Source organism: Geotrypetes seraphini, chromosome 7 (genome assembly GCF_902459505.1).
Source record: "Geotrypetes seraphini chromosome 7, aGeoSer1.1, whole genome shotgun sequence".
In the NCBI taxonomy this organism is placed as follows: Eukaryota; Metazoa; Chordata; class Amphibia; order Gymnophiona; family Dermophiidae; genus Geotrypetes; species Geotrypetes seraphini.
In genome coordinates, this window is record NC_047090.1 from 146,941,145 (window position 1) to 146,966,358 (window position 25,214).

The 25,214-nt window shown below is 43.7% G+C and overlaps 1 protein-coding gene across 1 annotated transcript in view; it reads left to right on the forward strand.

Moving 5' to 3' along the window:
* Window positions 1–25,214, forward strand: part of MNAT1 (MNAT1 component of CDK activating kinase) — a 294,602-nt gene that overhangs the window by 118,284 nt on the left and 151,104 nt on the right. Inside the window, exon 6 of the mRNA XM_033951181.1 lies at window positions 14,035–14,175. Within this exon, the coding sequence (XP_033807072.1) occupies window positions 14,035–14,175 (141 nt within the window). The remainder of the gene's footprint in view (window positions 1–14,034; window positions 14,176–25,214) is intronic.

Genomic DNA, 25,214 nt, shown 5'->3' on the forward strand with positions numbered 1-25,214 from the left:
TTTGTTGGCTTCTGTTTACCAGCCTTTCCAAGGTGCTTTTCTTTCTACTGAATTTATAACCTAATCAACTAGGTAGATTTTCATGACTAGTAGGTGGTATATAAATAAAATAAATGAAATGAAAAAATACATTCCTTGACTTCTTGTTAGACTAGCCCATACTAGTGCTGCTCGATTTGCCAATTTGAATCAATTCACCGATTCACTTCATTGAATTGATTCGTTCACTGAAAAAATTGGACTCACTGATTCAGTGATCAACAATCTCGCTCCCAACCCAGTGAGACTTGATGTACCTTTAGGTCTCCTAAAGAAGCAGCAGCAATGATGGTGGCTGGCCAGCAGAGGCAACGCTCTGGACAGGCTGCTTGCAGCCTGCTGCGTGGCCAGAAGAGGCAGCACTCTGAACAGACTGCTTGTGGCTTGCCCGCTGGGGCCTTCCCTCTGCCGTGTCACTGATGATGCGGCAGAGGGAAGCCCTGGCAAAGTGGACCACAAGCAACCTGTTCATACTGTTGCCTCTGCCAGCTGACCACCTCTGCTGCTGTTGCTGCTGCTGCTGCTTTGGGAGGCCCGAAGATATGTCAGATCTCATGGTGTAGGGGTCAGTTGGAAGGTGCTGCTCAGAGGGATAGGAGGGAGGAATGGAAAAAAACTGCTGCACATGGGGGGAGAGAGGAGAAAAGAAGAATTGTTGGACATGGGGTGGTGAAGGGGAGATGCAACAAAGAGGTAGAAAGGGGTGAGAGGGAGAAATCCTGCATATACAATGGAGGGGAGGGAGACATGCATGGAGAAGAGAGGGAGAAATGATGGACATAGGGTGGAGGGCAGGGAGAGATGGCACATGGGGAAAGAGTAAGAAATGATGAACATGATAATAGAGGGGAGGAAGGGAGAGATGCTGCATGGAGTGAAATAGAGAGGTTTGACCCAGGGCACAAGGCAGGGAGAGAAAGAGAGAGAGAGAGAGAGAGATGGTAGATAGTGGGAAAGAAACAGAAATGATGGCTATGGCAGTGGAAGGGAAGGTACAGAGATGGAAGATGGATAGTAAGCATGAAGAAAGAAGAAAACATCAAATGGGCAGGAGGCACTGGCAATTAAGTTAACAGAAGACAACAGAAACTAGAGCCTGGGACCAACATGATTTGAATAATGAAATGACCAGATAACAAAAGATAGAAAAAAATCATTTTATTTTCTATTTTGTGATTACAGTGTGTCAGATTTGAAATGTGTATCCTGCCAGAGCAAGTGTTAGACAGCGAGCATGAACTAGGACCTATCAGAGAGAGGAGAAGTCTCTTTTGTTTATTTTATTTATGCCACAGTGTCGGAGTGAGGTGGGTAAAGAGGCTACAAAATAAACTCCCCAGAACATTTGAAAAAAATGCCCAATTGGCCAGCAAAAGAGAATCAAATCGAAAAATCAATTCAATAGGCCAAATCGAATCAAAATATTTTTCCCTGAATCGGGCAGCACTAGCCCATACTAGTAGGTCCATACTAGTAGGCCCATACTAGTAGGTCATGTTCCCCAACTAGCAGATGAGGCAGAGACCCCAGATTTTCAGTGACATTGTTGCCACTTTAGAGATTGGTGCAGTTCTGTAAATCTCTAGTATTCTCTACCTCCAGTAGGTTTCAGTTTGGATTGGTGCAGCTTTACCTTTTGAGGTTGGGCTTCCTGCGGCAAGGGTCAGGGTCAATTCCCTTGTTAGCCAGTCCCACAGGAGTAGCTCTCATGGTCAGTCCATGGACTTTTCCCTGAGTGAGTGCAGGAACAATGTTGCCCCAGTTCCAGTATTGTTCTCTGAGTCACCTTTGATCACCTGGGCCAAGCTGGAGGGTTTTCTGGAATTTATGCTGAGAAGAATGGGTGGTAATTTGGGGGACATCCTTAGGAGTTATCCTGCATGGCTGTTTGTGTATCCGATGTCTTGCCTTCCCTCCTTACTTACTATAAGCTGTTAAAGAATCCAAGAGGCTGTAAGGAAATCGATTCCTCCAGTACACCATTGCCTACAAACTGGAGGTCCATCTCTTTGGCTTGGGGTGTAATTGGGGCTGTGGCTCCAAAAGGGCCAGCTTCTATTGAGCCCAGTCTGGGGGGGGGGCACTCATGGCACAGCAGCCACTTGACACAGATACACTGGAGTGAACCAGGTGCTGCAGGGAATGAAATATTTTTCCCTGCGCTTGACTCTTTCTGCCTGTCTGTTATATAGAAATGGTGGAGCAGTCAAGGCAGTGGAAACCACAAATTTTCATGGCAGGTGTGGTCCAGGGTGGGGGCCATGTAGTTTTCCCACTGACAGGAAACACAACCATCTTAAATCAGAACTGCATGTCTCCTGTGCAGTCTGCCCAACCTGATTCAATTTAAATTTTTTATATTTTTTCTTCTTGACTATTTCTGGTCAAGAATCCAAAGCTCTACTCGGTACTGTGCTTGGGTTCCAACTGCCAAAATCGCCGTTAAAACTTACTCCAGCCCATCTAAACCCTCCCAGCCATTGAAGCCCTCTCCAGCCCATCCTCCCTCAAACGGCCATATACAGACACAGACCTGCAAGTCTGCCCAGTACTGGCCTTAGTTCAGTATTTAACATTATTTTCTGATTCTAGATCCTCTGTGTTCATCCCACGCTTCTTTGAACTCAGTCACCGTTTTCCTCTCCACCACCTCTCTCGGGAGAACATTCCAGGCATCCACCACCCTCTCCATAAAGTAGAACTTCCTAACATTGCTCCTGAATCTACCACCCCTCAACCTCAAATTATGTCTTCTGGTTTTACCATTTTCCTTTCTCTGGAAAAGATTTTGTTCTACGTTAATACCCTTCAAGTATTTGAACGTCTGAATCATATCTCCCCTGTCTCTCCTTTCCTCTAGGGTATACATATTCAGGGCTTCCAGTCTCTCCTCGTACGTCTTCTGGCGCAAGCCTCCTATCATTTTCGTCGCCCTCCTCTGGACCGCTTCAAGTTTTCTTACGTCTTTCGCCAGATACGGTCTCCAAAACTGAACACAATACTCCAAGTGGGGCCTCACCAATGACCTGTACAGGGGCATCAACACCTTCTTCCTTCTACTGGCTACACCTCTCTTTATACAGCCCAGTATCCTTCTGGCAGCAGCCACTGCCTTGTTACACTGTTTTTTCGCCTTTATATCTTCGGACATTATCACCCCAAGGTCCCTCTCCCTGTCCGTACATATCAGCTTCTCACCTCCCAGCATATACGGTTCCTTCCGATTATTAATCCCCAAATGCATTACTCTGCATTTCTTTGCTTTGAATTTTAATTGCCAGGCATTAGACCAGTGGTTCCCAAACCCTGTCCTGGGGGACCCCCAGCCAGTCGGGTTTTCAAGATATCCCTATTGAATATGTATGAGAGAGATTTGCATACCTGTTGCTTCCATTATATGCAAATCTCTCTCATGCATATTCATTAGGGATATCTTGAAAACCTGACTGGCTGGGGGTCCCCCGGGACAGGGTTTGGGAACCACTGCATTAGACCATTCCTCTAACTTTTGCAGAGCCTTTTTCATATTTTCCACCCCCTCTTCGGTATCTACTCTGTTACAAATCTTAGTATCTTCTGCAAAAAGGCACACTTTTCCTTCTAACCCTTCAGCAAAGTCACTCGCAAACATATTGAACAGGATGGCCCCAGCACCGAACCCTGAGGGACTCCACTACTCACCTTTCCTTCCTCCGAGTGACTTCCATTAACCACCACCCTCTGGCGTCTGTCCGACAGCCAGTTTCTAACCCAGTTCACCACTTTGGGTCCTAACTTCAGCCCTTGAAATTTGTTCAACAGCCTCCTATGAGGAACTGTATCAAAGGCTTTGCTGAAATCTAAGTAAATTACATCTAGCATATGTCCTAGATCCAGCTCTCTGGTCACCCAATCAAAAAATTCAATCATGTTTGTTTGGCACGATTTACCTTTTGTAAAGCCATGTTGCCTCGGATCCTGTAACCCATTAGATTCAAGGAAATACACTATCCTTTCTTTCAGCAACACTTCCATTATTTTTCCAACAACCGAAGTGAGGCTCACCAGCCTGTAGTTTCCCGCTTCATTCCTGTGACTATTTTTGTGAATAGGGACCACATCCGCTCTCTTCCAATCTCAAGGAACCACTCCGACTCCAGAGATTTGTTGAACAAGTCTTTAATAGGACTAGCCAGACCCTCTCTGAGATCCCTTAGTATCCTGGGATGGATCCCGTCTGGTCCCATCGCTTTGTCCACCTTCATTTTTTCAAGTTGCTCATAAACACTCTCCTCCGTGAACGGCACAAAATCTACTCCATTTTCTCATGTAACTTTGCCAGCCAATCTCGATCCTTCTCCAGGATTTTCTTCTGTGAACACAGAACAGAAGTATTTGTTTAGCACATTTGCTTTTTCCTCATCACTCTCCACATATCGGTTCCCAGCATCTTTTTGTTTAGCAATTCCATTTTTAATCTTGCTCCTTTCACTAATATATCTGAAAAAATTTTTGTCTACCTTTTTTACATTTTTAGCCATTTGTTCTTCCGCCTGTGCTTTCGCCACACGTATCTCTCTCTTGGCTTCTTTCAGTTTCACCCTGTAGGCCTTTCTGCACTCCTCTTCTTGGTTTCTTTTATATTTCACGAACGCCATCTCTTTCGCCTTTATTTTCTCCGCCACTAGTTTGGAGAACCATATTGGCTTCCTTTTTCTCTTGTTTTTATTTATAAGACACATTTACATTTCCACCCCCTTTTTAGGGGTGGATAAATTGCGTCTTATGGAGCGAAAAATACGGTAGCTGGGGTAATTTATTAACACGGTGTGTGCTGTTGTTGTTGTCCATTATTTGTTGCAGAGCATAAAATGGTACCTGTGGAAGATAACATGTGAGAATGGCATTTAGCATATGCTAATCATTAGTAAGTGCCCCAACTATATTTTGTTGCAGGCCTGATAATAAATTGCAAATGTTCTGGAATACTTTTACACAAAACAGTGTTCAATGTAGCCAAAATATTTAGGGTTGACTCTGTAAAATATCTAGGGGTGTTCTTTGACATCCAGATTGTATATGCCAGTGTCTTGCAAACTGTGCAAAGCCACGGCTCACTAAACATGGTGGCTGTGGCTTGAGGGCATCCGGAAGTGCACCGATGTTGATGTGTGACATCATCACATCAACATCCACGCGTGTGTGAAGGTTCTCCAGACAGGCATGGAGAGAAGGAGAGGTGCTGGCACCGGCTGACTGCCTACAAAGATGTGCCTCTCACCGCGAGAGGCATGTCCTGTAGGCAGTCATCTGGCGCCAGCGCTTCTCCTCCCTGGCGGTTCACGGCACACCTGGAATCTCGGGTGACACACAGTTTGTGATACACTGTTATTTCTTTCTTTTGTTTCTCCTGCTTTCATTTTCACAGCTGTGAAAATATACTGTAGATCAGTTTGTTGTAGAAATTCCAGAAAACTTTGCCTTTCTAGCTTTTTGCTAATAGTTTTTCTGAAGTTGCAAAAGTATGCAGAGTGCATGTATTCGGTATTCTAAGTATTATCACAATTTTCAAGATACAGTTCAAAATGAATACTTTTTAAATATCATTCTCACACTTAACTGCCTTTTTGCTCCAATAACAATTGCCCACTAAAACATCACTCATTGTAAACTGCTCCTGTGTGACTCCATTATTCCACATGAGTAAATATTTATTTTCAAATATACAATCATTTACTTGTTGAAAGTTCATGGTTAAAAGTTACCATATACAGTGGAACCTTGGTTTACGAGCATAATTTGTTCCAGAAGTATGCTCGTAAACCAAATTGCTCGTATATCAAAGCAAGTTTCCCCATAGGAATGAATGGAATCTCGATTTGATTCGTTCCACCAACCCCCCCCACCCGAGGCTACCGGCGCTGCTCCAATCCCCCCCCTTGAGGCCACCGGCGCTGCTCCATACCCCCCCTGTGATCCGGCATCCCCCCCGCTCGAGTCGTCCCCCCCCCTATGATCTTACATGCTCCCCCAAGCACCAAAACGATATCCCTTAATCCGATTGGGCACCAGCACCAACGCACAGGACATGCCGGTGCCAGTGCCCAAAGATCCTCCCTCTTCTGTGCTGGGCAGGACGGTGCATCGGCGATCTTTCCTCTTGCTTGTGCTGGGCTGGACTAGGCCTTGAGCATTTGCGCATGCTCAAGGCCTTCTGGTCTCACTCTCTCGCAGAAGCAAGAGGAAGGATCGCCGAAAGGAAAGGATGGGTAAGAACTACATATTGCTGATAGAAAAGAGAACAATTATGGTAAAAAACAATAGGGAGGGAATAAACAATGAACCTTAAAGAGGTTATAAAGATGGAATGGAACTCCTAATTAGACTGTTTTAGGTATCAAAGGCATCCCTGAAAAGAAAACTTTTTAATTTGCTCTTAAATTTATCTAGATTGTTTTCTTCTCTTAAGAAATGGGGAGGGAGTTCCATGTTTGCGGAGCCGTAACAGAGAAAATAAAATGCCACCGTGTATTAATAATTTTGAGTGAAGGAATGACTAATAAATGTTGATCAATAGATCTGAGTAATCTGGTTGTGCTGAGAATTGCCAGTAAAACAAAAATCGCTCCCACCACAGTATTTTTTTTTTTTTTTTACCATGGTGTAGGAGCTTAGACAATCTGGCCCAAATTCCACAATGAAGGTACATGGTAATACTTTTAAAACAAATAAGAGGAAATTTTTTTTCCACTTAACAAATAGATGTGGTAACAACTTGGAACTCATTAGGATGTGGTAACAACTCATAGGCCCTCTTTTACTAAGGTGCGCTAAGCGTTTTAGTGTGTGTTTAGCTAACTGCTAACATGCGTCCATAGGATAACATGCACGCGTTAGTTTTTAGCGTGTGTTTAGCGCGTGTTTAGCGTGTGCTAATTTTTATCGTGAGCTAAAAAGCATAGTGCACCTTAGTAAAAGAGGGGGTTAGGGTATCTGGGTTTAAAAATGTTTTGGACAAATTCCTGGAGGAAAAGTCCGTAGTCTATTATTGAGATAGAAATGGGGAAAGCCGCTGCTGTCCTTGGGATTGGTAGAATGGGATTTTGCTATTATTTGGGATTCTGCCAGGTAGTTTTGACCTAGATTGGCTACTGCCAGAAGCAGAATACTGGGCTAAATGGACCAGTATGGCTATTATGTTTGAGGAGGAGTGGCCTAATGGTTAGTGCAGTGGACTGCGATCCTGGAGAACTGGGCTCAATTTCCACTGCAGCTCTTTGTGACGCTGGGCACGTCACCCGCACGTCACCCTCCATTGCTCCAGGTACAAAAACTTAGATTGTGAGCCAACTACGGACAAAGTACCTGCATGTAATGTATACAGTACTGCATATATTTAGTAGTGCTATAGAAATGTAGAAATATAGAAATATGATGGCAGATAAAGGCCAAATGGACCATCTAGTCTGCCCATCTGCAGTAATCATTATCTCTTTCTCTCTCTGAGAGATCCCCCGTGCCTATCCCAGGCCCTATGTCTCCTCCACCACCTCCTCTGTCTCCACCACCTCTTCCATGCATCTACCACCCTTTCTGTAAAAAAAGTATTTCCTTAGATTACTCCAGAGCCAGATATTTAAATGTCTCTATCATATCTCCCCTCTCCCGCCTTTTCTCTAGAGTATACAGATTGAGATCTTTAAGTCTGTCCCCATACACCTTATGACGAAGACCATGCACCATATTAGTAGCCTTCCTCTGAACCAACTCCATCATCTTTTTGAAGGTGCGGCCTCCAGAATTGTTCACAGTATTCTAAATGAAGTCTTACCAGAGTCTTATACAGGGGAATCAATACCTTCTTTTTCCTACTGGCCATACCTCTCCCTATGCAACCTATCACCCTTATAGCTTTCACCATCACCTTTTCAACCTGTTTGGCCACCTTAAGATCATCAAGTTTATTATTATTAGGTGTTTATATGCTGCCTATCAAGGTTATCTAAGTGGTTTTACAATCAGGTACTCAAGTATTTTCCCTATCTGTCCTAGTGGGCTCACAATCTATCTAACGTACCTTGGGCTATGGATTACTGAGTGACTTACCCAGGGTCACAGGGAGCAGCGTGGGGTTTGAATCCACAACCCCAGGGTGCTGAGACTGTAGTTCCAACCACTACAATCACACTCAAGTCCCGCTTTTCCGTCATGCACATAAGTTCTTCACCCCCTAAACTGTACCGTTCCCTCAGATTTTTGCAGCCCAAATGCATGACCTTGCATTTCTTAGCATTAAATTTTAGCTGCCAAATTTCAGACCATTCTTCAAGCTTCACCAAGTCTTTCTTCATGTTATTCACACCATCCTGGATGTCTACTCTATTGCAGATTTTGGTATCATCCGCAAAGAGGCAAATCTTACCTGACAACCCTTCAGCAATATCGTTTATAAAAATGTTAAAAAGAACAGAACCTTGAGGCACACCACTGGTAAAATCCCTTTCCTCAGAGCGATCTCCATTGATCATTACCCTCCATCGCCTTCCACTCAACCAGTTCCTGACCCAGCCCGTCACTTTGGGACCCATCCATCTTATGTGCTCCTTAACTTCTATTCTCGAAAACGCTTCTACTGAAACTTTGATTCACTCATTGGTCATTTCATATCTAGACTATTGAAACTCCCTATATAGTGAGATCATCCAAATGGAATCACGTTGTCTGCAGCTTATTCAAAACACGGCAATCATACTCATACATAAGGCAGAAAAATATGATCATACCACTCTTCTAGGATTATGAGATGAAGGCTAACTCAAAAAAGTGGGTTTTCAGCCTTCTTTTGAACAAGGGAAGGGGCATGATGCATAAACAGGTAGTTTGTTCCACTTTCAGGCATACAGGGTAGCGAGATGACAGGAATGAATCTGGAATTGGCAGTGGAGGAGAAAGGTACAGATAAAAACAATTTATCTGAGGAACAGAGTTCTCGGGAAGGTGCGCAAGGAGAGACGAGAGAAGAGAGATACTGAGGGGCTGTAGAATGAACACATTTATAGGTTAGTAAAAGGAGTTTGAACTGTATGCAAAGGCGGATAGGGAGCCAGTGGAATGATTTGAAGAAGGGGTAATATGAGTATAGCGAGGTTGGCAGAAGATAATTCATGCAGCAGAATTTGCACAGATTGCAAGGGGGAGAGGCAGAGACAGATGAATGTGGTATGCAGGTTATATATGATATGTTTGAGCCTTTATCCAGGAGTTCCACTTCTGTGGTTGCATTAAGTTGCTTATGGTAACTGCATGTCTCCAGATTGCATGAGGATGAACATAAGTATGTAGATTCACCAAGTGTGGGAGACTCTCTCTTTTAAAGGTGTGGGTCGTTTTTGATCCATGCAGCATTCTAGAGCCCTGCAGATGATCTGTCCCACCATGGCCCACATTGATAAGCAGATCTGTGGATCAGGGCTGAACCAGGTCATCCATCCCTCACTTCCCCGCTTGACTCTGCAACTGTAGAAGTGGGCTGCTTTTGCATTCTTAGTTGTGGCCATGAGATCCATGTCTGGTATGCCCCAAGTCTGAACTAAGAGGGAAAACGCCTTCTGAGATAGGGACCACTCTCTGGGATCCAGAGTCTGCCAGCTGAGAAAGTTGGCTTGGATGTTCTCTACTCATGCCAAAGAGAGCTTGAAGAGCTTGAAAGTGAAGTTCCGTCCACTGGAATAACATCTGGGCTTCCAAGCAATAAAAAGCGCTTTTGGTGCCACCCTTTCTGTTTATGTAAGATACCGCAGTTGCGTTGGCTGAAAACACCCTGACTGCAACTGTAGCTATGGCACCATGCATCTTCTCCAAAGTAATAATTATGGTGGTGGCTGCTCAACTGAGATGCTAGGGGGTTGCAGGTTCATCGGTATCTGAATGACTGGCTGATTCGAACTGCGTCAGAAGCGGAGTCTGTGAAAGCTACAGTTCAGGTGATTTCTCTACTGGAGTCCTTGGGCTGGGTTATGAATTGATTCAAGAGTCACTTAGTGCCATCTCAGATGTTGGAATACTTGGGTGTCTGGTTCGACATGATCTAGGGCAGGGGTGTCAAATGTCAGTCCTCAAGGGCCGCAATCCAGTTGGGTTTTCAGGATTTTCCCAATGAATATGCATGAGATTTATTAGCATACAATAAAACATAAGAATAGCTTTACTGGGTCAGACCAATGGTCCATCAAGCCCAGTATCCCCTTCTCAAGGTGGCCGATCCAGGTCACTACTACCTGGCTAAAACCCAAGGAGTAGCAACATTCCATGCTACCAATACAGGGCAAGCAGTGCATGCAAATAGATCTCATGCATATTAATTGGGGAAATCCTGAAAACCTGATTGGAATGTGGCCCTCGAGGAACGACATGTGACACCCCTGGGTATAATCAAAACTAGGTGCAAGGCATTGCAGGTTGAACAAAATGCCGCGGCAAGATTGATAACGGGAACATCAAGATATGAGCATATCACACTGTACCTTCAACAGCTGCATTGGTTGCCAGTTGCTTTTAGAATTCAATATAAGGCAATTATGATTTGCCATCAGTTCTTATACAGTACGATCCCCAAATTCTTTAAGAATAAAATTTCTAGTTACCAACCAGGAAAATCTTTGTGCTCTGAAAACTGCACTGCTGAAGACAAATGTAAATCCCAAATATGTGGAAACCAATAAAATGACCTTTTCTTGTGCAGGAGTAAATGGAATTCTCTTGTAGGGCAAGTCCGGAAATGCAGGGATAAGGGGGCATTTAGAAAATTATTAAAAACACAATTATTTGTAAATGCCTTCCTTTAAGCTACTGATTTTTCTTGTCTGCTGATTCCTAGAAAGAATTGAATTCTTCTGCGTGTATATGTCTTGATCTGTATTGAAAAGTTGTTTTAATTTGTTTTAAGATTTTATGTATGTAACAGTTTTGTAAACCTCTTTCTGGTCTTGCTAGTGGTTCCTGAATGGCCCCGCAGACCTTAGTGTGTAGCATCTTCTCGTGGAGGACCTGCTTTCACAACTCCAGGAGTCAAGGCCTCCTTCAGCAGAGGCTGATAGACATGGAAGACCTGGGTCACTTCTGGTTTTAGCCATTGAATGGAAGTGCTTGGAGATGAGGGTATGCTCCTGTGGCAATTTCTACACTGCTTTGTTCTTACAAGTCCTCTACATCTTGGCCTATGTCAGGGCTGGGTGCATTTTTGAGAGCAAGCTTTGTCTCCTCAGAAGACTCTGGTTCCCAATATTTCCAATATTTTGGGATTCTTGCAGTGGGGCTTGGACCAGGGGTTGGCCTTGAGCTCCCTGAAGGTTCAGGTAGCGGTGCTCTCCAGTTTCCAGAGGAAAATGAATGGTGGCTCTTTGGCCTTGTGTAGAGAGGTAGCATGGTGCCCTCCCTAGCTTTCCTGTCTGTTGTGAGATCTCAATCTGATACTCAGGGGACTATCTGAGGTTCAATTTGAGCTCTTGCGTTTGGCCTCCATTAAGGATCTCACCCTTAATAAGGCATTTTTGGTGGCCATTTCTTCAGCACTGAAGTTCTTGGAGATCCAGGTTCTTTCCTGTCATGACCCTTATCTGCTATTGCTGGAGGATTCCATGCCCTTGCAGATGGTTCCCCCCTCCTTTCAGCCGAAGGTGGTTTCTCATTTCCAAGTGAATTGGAGAACTTGTTTGCCCTCCTTTGTGGGGGAGGTTTGGCAGCCCCAGATTGGAGACTTCACAAGCTAGATATTCGGAGGACTCTTCTGCAGTATCTGAAGGAGACGAATGAATTTCAGCTCTGACCATCTTTTTGTTCTTTTTCATGACCCTTGGAAAAGTCAAGCAGCATTGAAGGCCTCAGTGATTAAGGTGGCTTTTGAATCCGCTTACATCTGCAGGAATAGACTAGTTCCCCAGGAACTGAAGGCCCACTCTACTGAGGCTCAAGCCGTGTCTTGGGCAGAGGCCCAGGCAGTGCTTACTTCATTTGTTAGCCATTACAGGTTGGACATGCTCACCAGAGCCTGGTAAGACTTTGGTAGGGCTGTCATTCAGGGGTCTTATCTTCCCCCACCCACAGATTTGCTTTGATACATCCCATTTGTGCAGAATGGTAAGTTAGTGCTAAGAAAGGAGAAATTATGCCTTACCTTAGTCAGTGAAACTTTTCTGCAGTCCCACCCTTGGAAGACCTCGGCTCGGGGTCCTGTTTGTGCTCTGTGGTTTTTTTCAGTTGCTCAAAAGAAAAACCCAAACTTTTTTTCTGTGTCACTTTGTGGTGTTTTCCTTCCTTGCTGCTTATTACGGTTGTAGTGGTTGAGGAGGCATGGATGCATTATAGAAGGAACTTCTGCTTGAGCAGATACATACTGGAATCTTCCAGGGGCACTATTGCTTATCCAGTGATGTCATTGGTAGAACTCGGTCTTTTCTCTACCTCTACCCATTGGTAGGAAGGGATAACCTCATTTGTGCAGAACTGACTAAAGAAAAGAAAATTATCAGATAAGACACAATTTCTCCTTCTACTTCTAAAGCAGTTGCTAATCGCTACACTTGGAGTGCTTCAACCCATTTGTGACATTCCGATAGCTCTGCCTATTCTTTCAAGTAGAAACAGTTTACTAGCTGGTGTTTCAGTAATGGCTATGATCTCACACCATGTCTACCTGCTCCTGTTTTTAGTATTTGTGTCATCTGTATCGATGAGACCTCTAAACTGAACTGAAAAGTTATGACGGGATATAAATAAAGCTATTATTAAATGCCCTCCATAAGAGTACACCTTAGCACTTTCTCAGCCTACTATGCCCCAGTAGATAACCTGCCAGTTTTCCACTGTACTGTTATCTCATATCAAAATTATACAGATAAAATCAGAGACACTAAGGGCTCCTTTTACAAAGACGCGTTGGCGGTTTAACGCGCGTAATACTGTGCGCTAAACTGCTGGCCACGCTAGCTGCTACCGCTTCCTCTTGAGCAGGTGGTAGTTTTTAGGCCAGCGCAGGGGTTAACGCGTGATGAAAAGTCGCACATGTTAACCCCATTAGCATGGCTTAATAAAAGGAGCCCTAAGAGTTAGACCAGTGTTTTTCAACCTTTTTACACCTATAGACCGGCAGAAATAAAAGAATTATTCTGTGGACCGGCATTGGTCCGTGGACCGGCAGTTGAAGAACACGGGGCTAAGTCATGGGCCAGACCCCGCCCATCTCTACCCAATCTCCACCCCAGACCCTGCCCCCATAATAGTACTAATTGCACCTTGCACGTCCCGTGCCTCATCTGGAAGCCTTCCCTCTGACGTTGCAACATCAGAGAGAAGGCTTCTGGTTCAGGCGCAGGATGCCCGTAGGAGCCACTGCCCGTGGCTTTGTGCACTGAATCCGTGAGGAAGAGGGAGCTGGCTCGAAGATAACGCCGCATCGATCGCACCGTGGACCAGCAGTTGAAGAACACTGTTTTGGGCCTGATGCACGTGCTGGTCTTGTGGACCGGCAGGAAATTTCTGTGGACCGGCGGTTGAAGAACACTGAGTTAGACTACACTTTGGCTTATAAGCCTTTGACATTCTGTGCTTGTCAACTAATGTTAGTTGGCCAATCCTGGTCATACAAATAACTATCCTAGATTTAATCGGACAACTTTACCCAGTTAACTTAAGACCAAATATTTAGGTTGCACAAAAATAGGCTGTTTATCAAGATACAACTAACCATTTCTCCTGTTAACATTTTCACTTGATGGCTTATTGAATATAGATCTAATGGTTATTAAAAGCCTAAGCTTTTGAAACTGATATCACAGCAAAAATGAGGTCTGAGGACTGACTTTAGTCCATCTTTGAACAGATATATGGTAATTTCAATGAAAAGGAATTTTTGAGTGTATGTTACCAAATGTGATACTGACAGTTATTACTTATGTTAGTATTACTTATTAAATTTAGGATTACTTGTTGAGATTAATTGAAAAAAATCCCTTGTTTTAGACACGAGAGCATGACGAGTTAGAAGAAGCTTTAGAAGTGGAACGGCAAGAAAATGCACAAAGACGACTGGTGATACAAAAAGAGGAACATCTGCAGCAGATGCTAAAAAGGAAAAATAAACAAGCTCTTCTAGATCAGTTGGTATGTTGTGAAATATACAAATAATAATAATAACTTTATTCTTGTATACTGCAATACCATGGAAGTTCTATGCGGTTAACAGAATACCATTCCATAGCATACTTGAGCTGCATTTTTGAGTAGAAGGGAAGCTAATGTTTAAAATAATTAAGATAATTTTTAGTGTCCTTGTAATTTTCCATAGTCTGTCTTTGACAGAGAAGACAAAGGAACCCATAACTCTCTTTAGGCTAGATTCACAAAGCAAACCGATTGTGTACCGATCGGTTTGTAAGCCCTTTGCGACCCGATTTCCCTCCGACCCGATTCACTAAAGTGTTTAGCAATCCCATCCCGATCCATGCATGCAAATGAGGGAAATGGCATGCAAATTTGGGAGGGCAGTGATTCACTAAACACTTTAGCTAACACTGATTGGGCTTGCCGATCAGAAAAGAAGCGACTGCTGAAGACCAGTCGCTTCTATCCTGGCCGACTCTCCTGCCATCTAAAACCACGTGCTCGCAATGCTTTTTAGCAGAGCAAGCCCGTCGTTTTAACCCAAAATTCACCGCTGCCATCGGGCCCGATGCTGCCCATTCCGTCCCCACGAATATGGCAGGAGGGATGTCAACTCCCTCCTGCCATCGCAAAACTGCCATCGGTCCGGCCGGGCGCGGCCCACCCCTCCCTGTACCTTACTTCGGGCTCTTAAAATTATGGCAGGAGAGTTCCTAGTCCCTTCTGCCATATCTTCTACTACTAACCCCCCCAACAATTGCCCCGAACCCCCCCCCTAAAAAAAAATTTGCCCCACAGCCGCGTTTAAAAAAATTATAGCAGGTGGCTTCTCACTTTTTCCTGCCATCAGTCCCACCCAAAAACTAACATAACAGCAGGAGGGATGCCAACTCCCTCCTGCTACCACCCCCAGACGTCCCCTCCCCACCACATCCAGACGTCCCCTCCCCACCCCCCTCCCCGTAATCCCTCCTGCTCCAATGCCTCCTGTGACAACTCTAAGGTGCATCGTGTGATGCACAGGGTGGGGCCTAAGGCACTGATCGGCTGAGGCACCTTGGGCTCCTCCCTTTGGAGTGGCCTGGGGTGCCTCAGCCAAACAGAGACTTCCTTAGGAAGGAGTCTAAGGAAGTCCCTGGTTGGCCGCCCCAGGCCCCTCCCAAGGGAGGACCCCGAGGAACCTCAGCCAGTCAGGGCCTTAGGCCCCACCCCGTGCATCACACGATGCACCGGGTGTGGCCTAAGGCCTCAGACTGGTCGTGGGAGGCATTGGAGCAGGAGTGGTTGATCACACCTCCTCCGTGAAAAGTTCAGGGAAAGGGAAGGGAAGGGGACCAGGAATGGGGAGGGGGCATCCGGGAGGTGGTGGTGGCAGGAGGAAGTTGGCATTCCTCCTGCTGTTAGTTTTTGGTGGGTGGGACTGATGGCAGGTGGGAGTGGGAACCCTCCTGCCATAATTTTAAGCGGGGGTGGGCCGGGCCCAGCCAGCCGGCCTCGGAGGAGGCCTTGTGCAGGAGGGGCTGAGCACCCCTCCTGCTCCCAATGGTTTTAAAGGTATAGGAGGGGGGCATGCAGGTGGGCTGTGCCAGTTGGGGGGGGGTGTTCTGGTTTGGCCACGCATGGGGGGGGGGGGTGTTCGGCATAGTGGAGGCTTTTTTTCTTTTTTTTAAATAGGCCTCATATTTTGCGGCCTATTTTAAAAAAAGCAAAAAAAAAAAAAAAAAGCCGTTAGAGCTGCATTGTATCATCCCAGCCAGAAGTTATCCGGACTCAAATATATATCAAAGTCTCACTTCAAAAGATTCTCGTTGTTTTTCATGATGCATTGCATTATCTGAGTTTCCTCATGACGTTGGCAAATAATTCAGCCCGACATAGAACTATGTTTCGCAATTTGTGCATCTTCAGGAGCTGAAGCCGAGGAGGTCTTCCTCTACTTACTACATAATGTAAATATTATAAATAAACACATAACCCTCACATCCCACATTCATAACTTCATTTGAATTATTTTCATTAAACATATCTTACTAGTTTTACAGCCTCAGTTCGGGTTAATCCAAATCGAGTGTTGTTTACTCTTTATCATCTCACCAAAAGAGCTTTCAATCCCATCATCCCTCTCATTTCTGTTTATTCTTACTACTAATTACTATAATAAATTCCATTGGACTTCCTTATTAAGGCCCCCTTGCGAAGGAACAAAGATTGATTCACCAATGGGGAACTAAAGAACCACGGGGCCTTAATAAGGAAGTCGAGTGGAATGCTTTCACGATGACCATCTTGAATTTTAAAATAAAAGCCTATATCGGTCTCAAAACATCTCGATTTAGGTTAAAATCAAGTGTAATGGATTCCTCAGACCTTTCTACCCCTATATAATTGACAACACAGAGAATAGGATCAACAAAAGCCAAGAATCTCGGCGAGAGGGAGAATTAGAAGGCCTTGAGCATGCGCAGATGCATGCTCAAGGCCCGGCAGAGGCAGGAAGATCTTCAAGCGGCACTGGCACGTCCTGTGGGCTGCGTACCGGTGCCAGATGGAGGGTAAGTTTCAAGTTGTTCGGGCGGGGGGGGGGGGGTGCTGGTTCGAGCGGGGGGGGTCTTTGCAAGCAGGGGGGAGCAATGCCAGTTCTCGGGGAGGGGGGGTGCTCGCAAATTGAGTCAGCACTCGGTTTGCGAGACAAGTTTTGCGAGAATGTTTTGCTCGTCTTGCAAAACACTCGCAAACCGGGTTACTCGCAAGCCGAGGTTTGACTGTATCACCAAAAAGGTGTTCAAGCCTACAGAACTGAGACTAAATATTCTTTATTTTCAAATTCCTGACACTGCCAGTGTTTTGGCTAGTGGCCTGCATACAAAAAAATGATATTCAAAAATAATGTATATAATAAAAAATAATCAAATAAAAACATTATACAAACCTATACATTTAAAATGATCATAATTAAACATACAGTACATCAAAATTTTGGAACATGTATGCACATTATTGCTTTTATTTATAAATATCTAAATATTCATATCAATCATCATCATGCCAAATATAAATAATAGTTCATACTACAGAAATGAATTATTCCACTACATAATAGCAAATTACATTAATTAAATAGATAATACCTTTAAAATTGTCTTTTATATAATTCACATGTAGAGAAGATTGTCCCAATATGAAATAATACCTTAAATGGGAAATGAACTTTAAGCCATTGTATTCATTAATCAATGCCATGCAATATCAGTAATAAATCATACTTCTTTTATGTACTTGCACATGAGCCCTAATTACCCCATTTAAGCAATTAACATTTTTCTTTAAAATTACCACAAAACGTAAAATCCTGCTTATAGCGCTATCATTTTCCGTTATATTATTTTTGGTTTTATTTACTGTCTCCTAATAACTCCTAACTCCCGTTTGCTTGTTTGGCTGCCACCACATACTGGGAGACAGTTTCAGGTAACTATGGTTTAGATTATTCTTCCCAATATGCATCACTTTGCATTTGTCTACATTAAGGGCTCCTTTTACAAAGGTGCGTTAGGGCCTTAACGCGTGGAATAGCATGCGTGCTAGCCGCTACCGCCTCCTATTGAGCAAGCGGTAGTTTTTCAGGTAGTGCGCACTAATCTGGTGCATGCGCTAAAAACGCTAGCGCACCTTTGTAAAAGGAGCCCTAAATTTCATCTGCCACGTTGATGCTCAGATTTCCAGTTTCCTAATGTCCTTTTGCAATTCACAGTCTGCATGTGTTTAACAACTTTGAATAATTTTGTGTCATTTTTCAAATTTAATCACCTCACTTCTTGTTCCATGTTTATTTGCTTTCAGCCCATTTAAAGGAACATCTCCACAGAAATAACACCATTATCTATACTGTTCTGTTCTGAATGTTTATAAATTTTTGATTGATTTTGTGAGATAGTACTGAATGTCTCATGACACACATTCCCCTCATAGGCCCCTCTTTTACAATATTACTCAATAATAAGTTTCAATCGTTATAAAGTCCTTTTTTTATGATTTCCTGATCACTGTTTCTCTATATACCTGTTCCTCAAACTTTTAAGCAAAAGTCTACTCTCCTTTTGTATTCTTTTATAGAAGAACCAACCCCTCTTTAAAAATTGAGAGTAATGATTTAAAAAAAAAAAAAATCTTGGTTAATTACTTATGCTATAAGTGTGCTCCTATCACTGGGTTTCAGTATACACTGGTAGAAATACCTTTTTCATCTGACTTCACTTCCACGTAAAAAAACAAACAAACCTGCTTCTGCTTTGTCATAGTGAAGTGAACTCGGCAAGTACATATTTCCACAGCCCAAATATGTCATCAGTAAATTGCTTCCAAAGTGCTATTGTGGAGATGAAAGTTGACCAGTCTTTCCACTCTTTTCAAAATTGTGCATGGATAAGTTAGCCATAGAGGGGGCAAAAGTACTGCCCTCTCACCCAGATGGTGCAAAGTCTGTGGTTCATGTTATTCACAGATGATGATTTCATCTTAAATGGAATGTAGAACACTATACTTCAGCAGTATATGATTTGTAAGTGCACTTTTAGCTGACATGACTGACAGCTATGTTTAATCATTATATTAGTTACGGGAAAGAATACATTGACTGTGTTTTAAAAAAACCTTCAAAATTTACACAGTATTTCTACCAACAAAGTGTAATGGGGTTTTCTAAACTGAGCTATCATTTACATCATAACAATACTGGTTCTCTAAAAGCCTCATCACACCATACACTTTTTTTCTGGATGCTTTTCTGCTTTTATCATTATTCTCCATCTGCTCTTATATAGTCTATATAGTGTACAATAGTATAAGTCAGTGTTTCCCAGCTTCTTCAAGCCAAGTATCCCCTAAGTTGAATAAATTTCAACCAAATATCCCCGAGCTACCAGCAGCAGAGATTTTGGAATGGACATTTTATCTGGGCTCATTTTATCATTTATTAAATTTATCCCCCGTTTTGCAGAGCAGGTCAAGGCAGTGTACAATAAAATACTGAGGGGCTGGTTCTATAAAGGACACCTAATTTAATTAGCAAAATACCCTTAATAGGCTCAATAATTGCAAAAAAATAAAATAAAATAAAATTGTGTAATAGGTGACTATCAAATTCTATAAAAGATAGGCACCTATTGCATGGCGCTTAGCGGCGCCTAATGCTTAAGTGGGTGTTTTTATGGGTAGAGCATGACTTAGGTGCTTTTAAGCACGATTCTCTAAAAACTTAGGTGCCTGAAGTGTAGGCCTTTAAAACTCTCACCTACATAACAGGCACCTATGCATTTCTAGCCTCGATTCTATAAATGGCGCTTAAGTGTGATTGATACAAGACTGGTGCTATTTTTATAGGCACTGGCTGATTTAAACAACATTTATAGAATCAACTTCTAAATGTATAAAAGATGTTAAGAAAAAGGAAAGAATCAACTATATCATCCATCCAACTACAGACCCATAGCCTCAATACCACTCTATGTCAGACTAATGGAAGGCCTGGTAGCCAAACTCCTCGCCAACTACCTAGAAGACCACAACATAGTCTACCCTACACAATCTGGTTTCAGAACCAACTACAGCACAGAGACACTACTGGGTTCCCTCATAGACACAGCTAGACAACACCTCAGCACAGGTAGAAAAATGCTGATTGTACAACTGGATCTCACCGTAGCATTTGACCTGGTGGACCACAACATTCTACTACAAATACTAGAATCACAGACAAGGTACACACATGGTTTCAAGGATTCCTACAATCCAGAACTTACAGAGTAAAGTTGAACAAAGAAAATTCAGAACCATGGTCCAGCCCCTGCGGCGTACCCCAAGGATCTCCACTATCCCCAACTCTCTTCAATCTCTACATTGCATCCCTCGGCACCTGCCTGGACAATTTAGGCTTAACCTTCTATAGCTATGCAGACGACATCACCATTCTCCTTCCTTTTGACCAACCAACGTCCTCCATGACAGACACACTACACAGGACACTTGAAGCAGTAGCAACATGGATGAAAAATCACAAACTGAAACTGAACCCAGACAAGACAAAATTCATTCTCCTTGAAAATAATAAAACCCCAACCATAACAAATCTAGTAATAAACTCAATCACATACCCCTTACAACCCACTCTAAAACTTCAAGGAATGACGATAGACAGATGCTGTACTATACAACCACAAATATACAAAAATCATTCGTGGTCATGAGAAACTTGAGGAAAGTTCAAAAATTCTTCGACAGAACACAATTCCAGCTCTTGGTCCAGTCCCTAGTCTTAGGTCTTCTAGACTATTGCATCATATTCTATCTCCCCTGCCCCGCAACCATGATAAAACAACTACAAACAGTTCAAAGCACAGTGCTAAGACTTATCTATTTACTGAGGAAACACGACCACATCACGGCGGCATACCTCGATTCACACTGGCTCCCAATACAAGCAAGAGTACAATTCAAATTCTACTGCCTACTATTTAAAACCATAAACAGACAGCCCAGCCTACCTAAACAACTGCCTAATTCAAACTACCTCAGCCAGACATAGGAGAACCCACAACCGTTCACGCATCCCCCAATCAGAGACGTCAAACGAAAAAAACTGTACAATGGCCTTCTAGCCACACAAGCAGCAAAACTGGACTACCAACTCTTCAATTTACTGATAACGACCCCAGACTACAAATCATTCAGAAAAGAAATAAAAACCATGCTATTCAAGAAATCCTTGAAGACAAACTAACACTGCAAGACACTTCCCAATTCTCTGAAGCAACTCGCTCTTCTCTTCAGTTCCTCTGGAAATGGCCAGATAACTTCTTTTGTAATCCACCTTGAACCGCAAGGTATTGGTGGAATAGAAATCACTAATGTAATGTAATGTATTTAGAAATATAACACACTCAACTTGGCACTCTAACACTGTGCCCACCCACTAACAAATACAGGTCATTTAAACTGGTTTGCAGACCAAAAAATATAGTTGGTATGATCTGTTATATTTCACTCTCATATAGAATGTTTTGACAGGTGATGTGTTGCCCATTGTGACCAATTCAATGTCATCTTTTCTTTGGGAAAATGAAATAAGAAATTATATGTTCCTGATGTTTTGCTGTGCTGTTTTTTGTCATAAATAAACAATTGCAAAAAACAAAAACAAACAAAAAAAAAAAAATGTGTTTCAGCTTGTTCTAAACACAGTTTGGCAGGATAAAGCAATGCAAATTTAATATGTTTTTCAACTAGCATTTTACACACTGATGTAAACACTTTGCGCTGAGCCTGAACTGCCGCAGAGTAGTCCTGGAAACACAAAGTTTTTTGTTGTAATAAATGAGTGACTTTCCAGACTGCATAGCTTGTAGCACAGTTTGCTTATGGTCAGAATTTAGTATTTTAAGAATTACTGTTCGTGAGCGTTCTGCTGCTGCTGCTCTGCTTGGCCCAATATAATCTGCCCGCTCCAAGTGGAAAGGCCTAGGATGCTTACCAAGCTGTAGCTCCCACAGTATCCAAGTTTCTAAAAAAAACCTCTTCATTTGCCCTCCAAAATGGACTCTGGGAGACTGATTAATCTTAAATTGTTTCTACGAGATCGATTCTCTAAGTCAGAGGTAGGCAATTCCGGTCCTCGAGAGCCAGAGCCAGGTCAGGTTTTCAGGATATCCACAATGGAATATGTATGAGATAGATTTGCATGCACTGCCTCCTTGAGTTGCAAATCTATCTCACGCATATTTATTGTGGATATCCTGAAAACCTGTCCTGGCTCCAGCTCTCGAGGACCGGAATTGCCTATCCCTGCTCTAGTCATCAACCTTTTTTTTTTTTCCCCCCAATATTTCAATCCCCTTTTGCATATGCTCTTGACTCCTTGCCTGTTCCTTAGTCTGGTCCCCCAAGTCACTTCTCTGCTGCTGGTCAGATGTATGTTCTAGCTTCATTGAGTCTAGCCTCTCATGGGCTTCTTCCACCTTGACCAAAATTTGTTGCAATTTGAGGTCCAATGCGGACTCTACCGCTGCTTTGACCTCCGCTATAATTTCCTATGACTATTCTGAACTAACTGAAGGACTAGTCAGCTGCGCCATTTCTCTCTGTCCGTCTTTTGCAGCCTAGGTGACATGCCAGCTCTGTCCAGTACCACCTGCTGGCTACTCGAAATGGACCACTCTACACTGAGCTCACAAAGGTTAAAAAAAAAAATCAGTCAAAATCAATCACCTTTGCCCCAATAAATTACAAAATTGTGAGAGGTGTGATGGAGCTCTGCCTTTCAGCGTTTGCTCCTGATCATGGTGTCACGTGATCTCCCTCCCTTTCTTTCCTTTTCTGTGGTATGTACTAATTGCCTGGATTGCTGCTGCTGGTAGCAGCAGCACAGTGAGTCAATCAGACAACCTCAGGGCTTTCTCTAAGCTGCACGCCACCCCTAAAGAACCAGAAAGTTGCTTTCAGAGGAGGTGGGGCATAGTTTAATGAAGGCTGCTAGGTGGCCTGATTGAATCAGTGCATAGTTGCTACCAGCAGTACTCCAAGCAAATTGGGACAGAAGGGTAGGGGGGGCAGGTACAGAAAGAAAGGTGCTGCTGGTTGGAGGGGAAAGGTGCAGAAAGGGAGATCTGCTGGTATGTGGAAAAGGAAGCAGGGCTGGAGAGATTCAGCATTTGGGTCTGGTGTGCTACTGGGATACCACATACCCCTTGCTAATGGTTCACCCTAACCCTTGGGATACATGTTGGGAACCTCTGCATAAGTTACCCTGTCCTCACTGTTCATGCAAAACCTGTATATCATTTGAGAAAGGCCATTAACAGTAGTTTTATTTTTTTTTTTGGGGGGGATCACTTATATGTTTGCTAATTATGTGTGTGCATATAGAAGAATTTTGTAGATAGTCATTTTACCAAATTTGTGCCCATCTTGGTGTTGCATATTGTGCAGACTGATTAAATTATCAGTGTACTACAGCTGGACTAGAAAGAGATAATCTCAGAACTAGAAATATGAGCCATACAGTCTGATTTATAAAGGTAGTTCTGCCATTTTGAGCCTGTAGGGAAAACCTTTCATAAATCAAGCCCAGGTTGTACTGATTACAGTGCAAATTGCAAATTCGTTTGAGCAGCATCAAGTTCATACAATGAAACTTCTGAGTCAAGACTATCATTAGACCATCTGTTCTTAGTTTATAAGGGCATATGGTCATCGTTCATACATTTCACACACACATTACTGAGCAGGGAAAAATTTCTGACAGGAACTTGCAGGCCCGATGGACTGTTTTTAACTTATAATGCCTTGCGCTAGTAAGTAGTACACTTCATTTCTTCAAAAAGAACATTTCTTTTTGTTTAAAAAAAATCTGGAAGATAAATGCTGACATTTACTTTTGTTGCCACCTTGTTTGCTTTCTTAACAGTAGGAAGGTTCAGTCCTGAAGCAGCTTCACAAACATGTACCTTTTTAACTTATATTATCCCAGGACAAGCAGGCAGCATATTCTTGACTGATGGGTGACGGCACCGACGGAGCCCCGGTATGGACAATTTTAGAGTGATCTCACTCTAAGAACTTTAGAAAGTTCTAGCTCGGCCGCACCGCGCACGCGCGAGTGCCTTCCCGCCCGACAGAGGCGCGCGGTCCCTCAGTTTCTTAGTTTCCGCGGAGCTAAGAAGACGCGTTTTTTTCAACGGCTGTTGAAACTTTTTTTCTATTGCCTTCCCGCTCGCGTAAACTTTTTGGCTAATTGGCCTTATTTCATTTCTTTTTTTCTTTTTTGTAAAAAAAAAAAAAAAAAAAATATATATTTTTTTCTTTTCTTAATTTGATTTTTCCCCGGCGGGGCCTTCTGCCACCATCGAAGCCTCGGCCTTCGATTTGGCGGAAGCCGTTTTTCCTTTCATGCCCCCTCAACCGGGTTTTAAAAAGTGCCAGCGGTGTGCTAGGCCTATATCTCTCACGGACCCACACAACTGGTGTTTACAGTGTTTGGGTCCTGAGCATCAGGCCTCTACTTGCACCCGCTGTGCTACTCTAAAAAAACGGACATTAAAAAATCGCCAAATACAGCAGCGATTACTGTTCGGTGCCGAGATGTCCGACCCCGTTCCTTCGACTCCGGCTTCGGCACCGATTCAGTCGGCACCCTCGTCTTCGACGCCGCGTGATTCCACACCGGCGTCTCAACAGTCAGGTAAGCCGGCTAAGAAGCCTTCCCCGCTGGAACGTCTTCCGGCCTCGAGTGCAGTGAGTCCAATCCTGCCGCCTGTAAGACGCCAGCGGAAGCGCTCCGCCCCTATAGAGGTGAGTCCCTCGACATCGGGCTCCTCATCTCCGGGGCGTCGAGCGGCACCGCAGGTACCGCAGAAGAAAAAAGCGGTACCGGTGCCATCCCTCGATGACCGCATTACGGCCATCCTTCAGGTGCAGCTTAAGGAGCAATTAGAACGGCTCCTTCCTGCTATCATGACACCGAACCTTCCGGTGCCGGCCCGCACCGAGCTATCGGTACCGGTTGTGGAACAACCCGTATCGATACCGATTGTGGAACCCGTGTTACCCGCTTCCACTGTTTCGGTACCGCTTCACCTAACCTCATCGGTATCGATGCCAGTCCTTGCACCGGAGCCGAGAGCTCACCATCAATCGGTACAGACTTCGGCACCGGTGCGACCGATAACATCTCCTGACTCGGTATCGATGAGGTCGGGTAAGTCGGTGCGCAAAACCCGACACATACAAACGTCGACACCTGAGTCTCGGGACCATTCTTCCCATGTCAGGGACCCTGATCTGTGGGGAGACTCAGAGGAACCCTTTCTTTCTGAAGGCGAATGTTCCTCAGAGGAGGAGGATTCGGCTGTCCCTGACCCATCCTCCAAACAGGTCACTTCCTCTTTCTCCTGTTTTTTGAAAGAGATGTGTGAATCCTTGTCCATTCCTTTGGAGGCTGAATCCAAAAAAGTCTAAAGCTTTTTTGGATGCCCTTGATTTTGATCAGC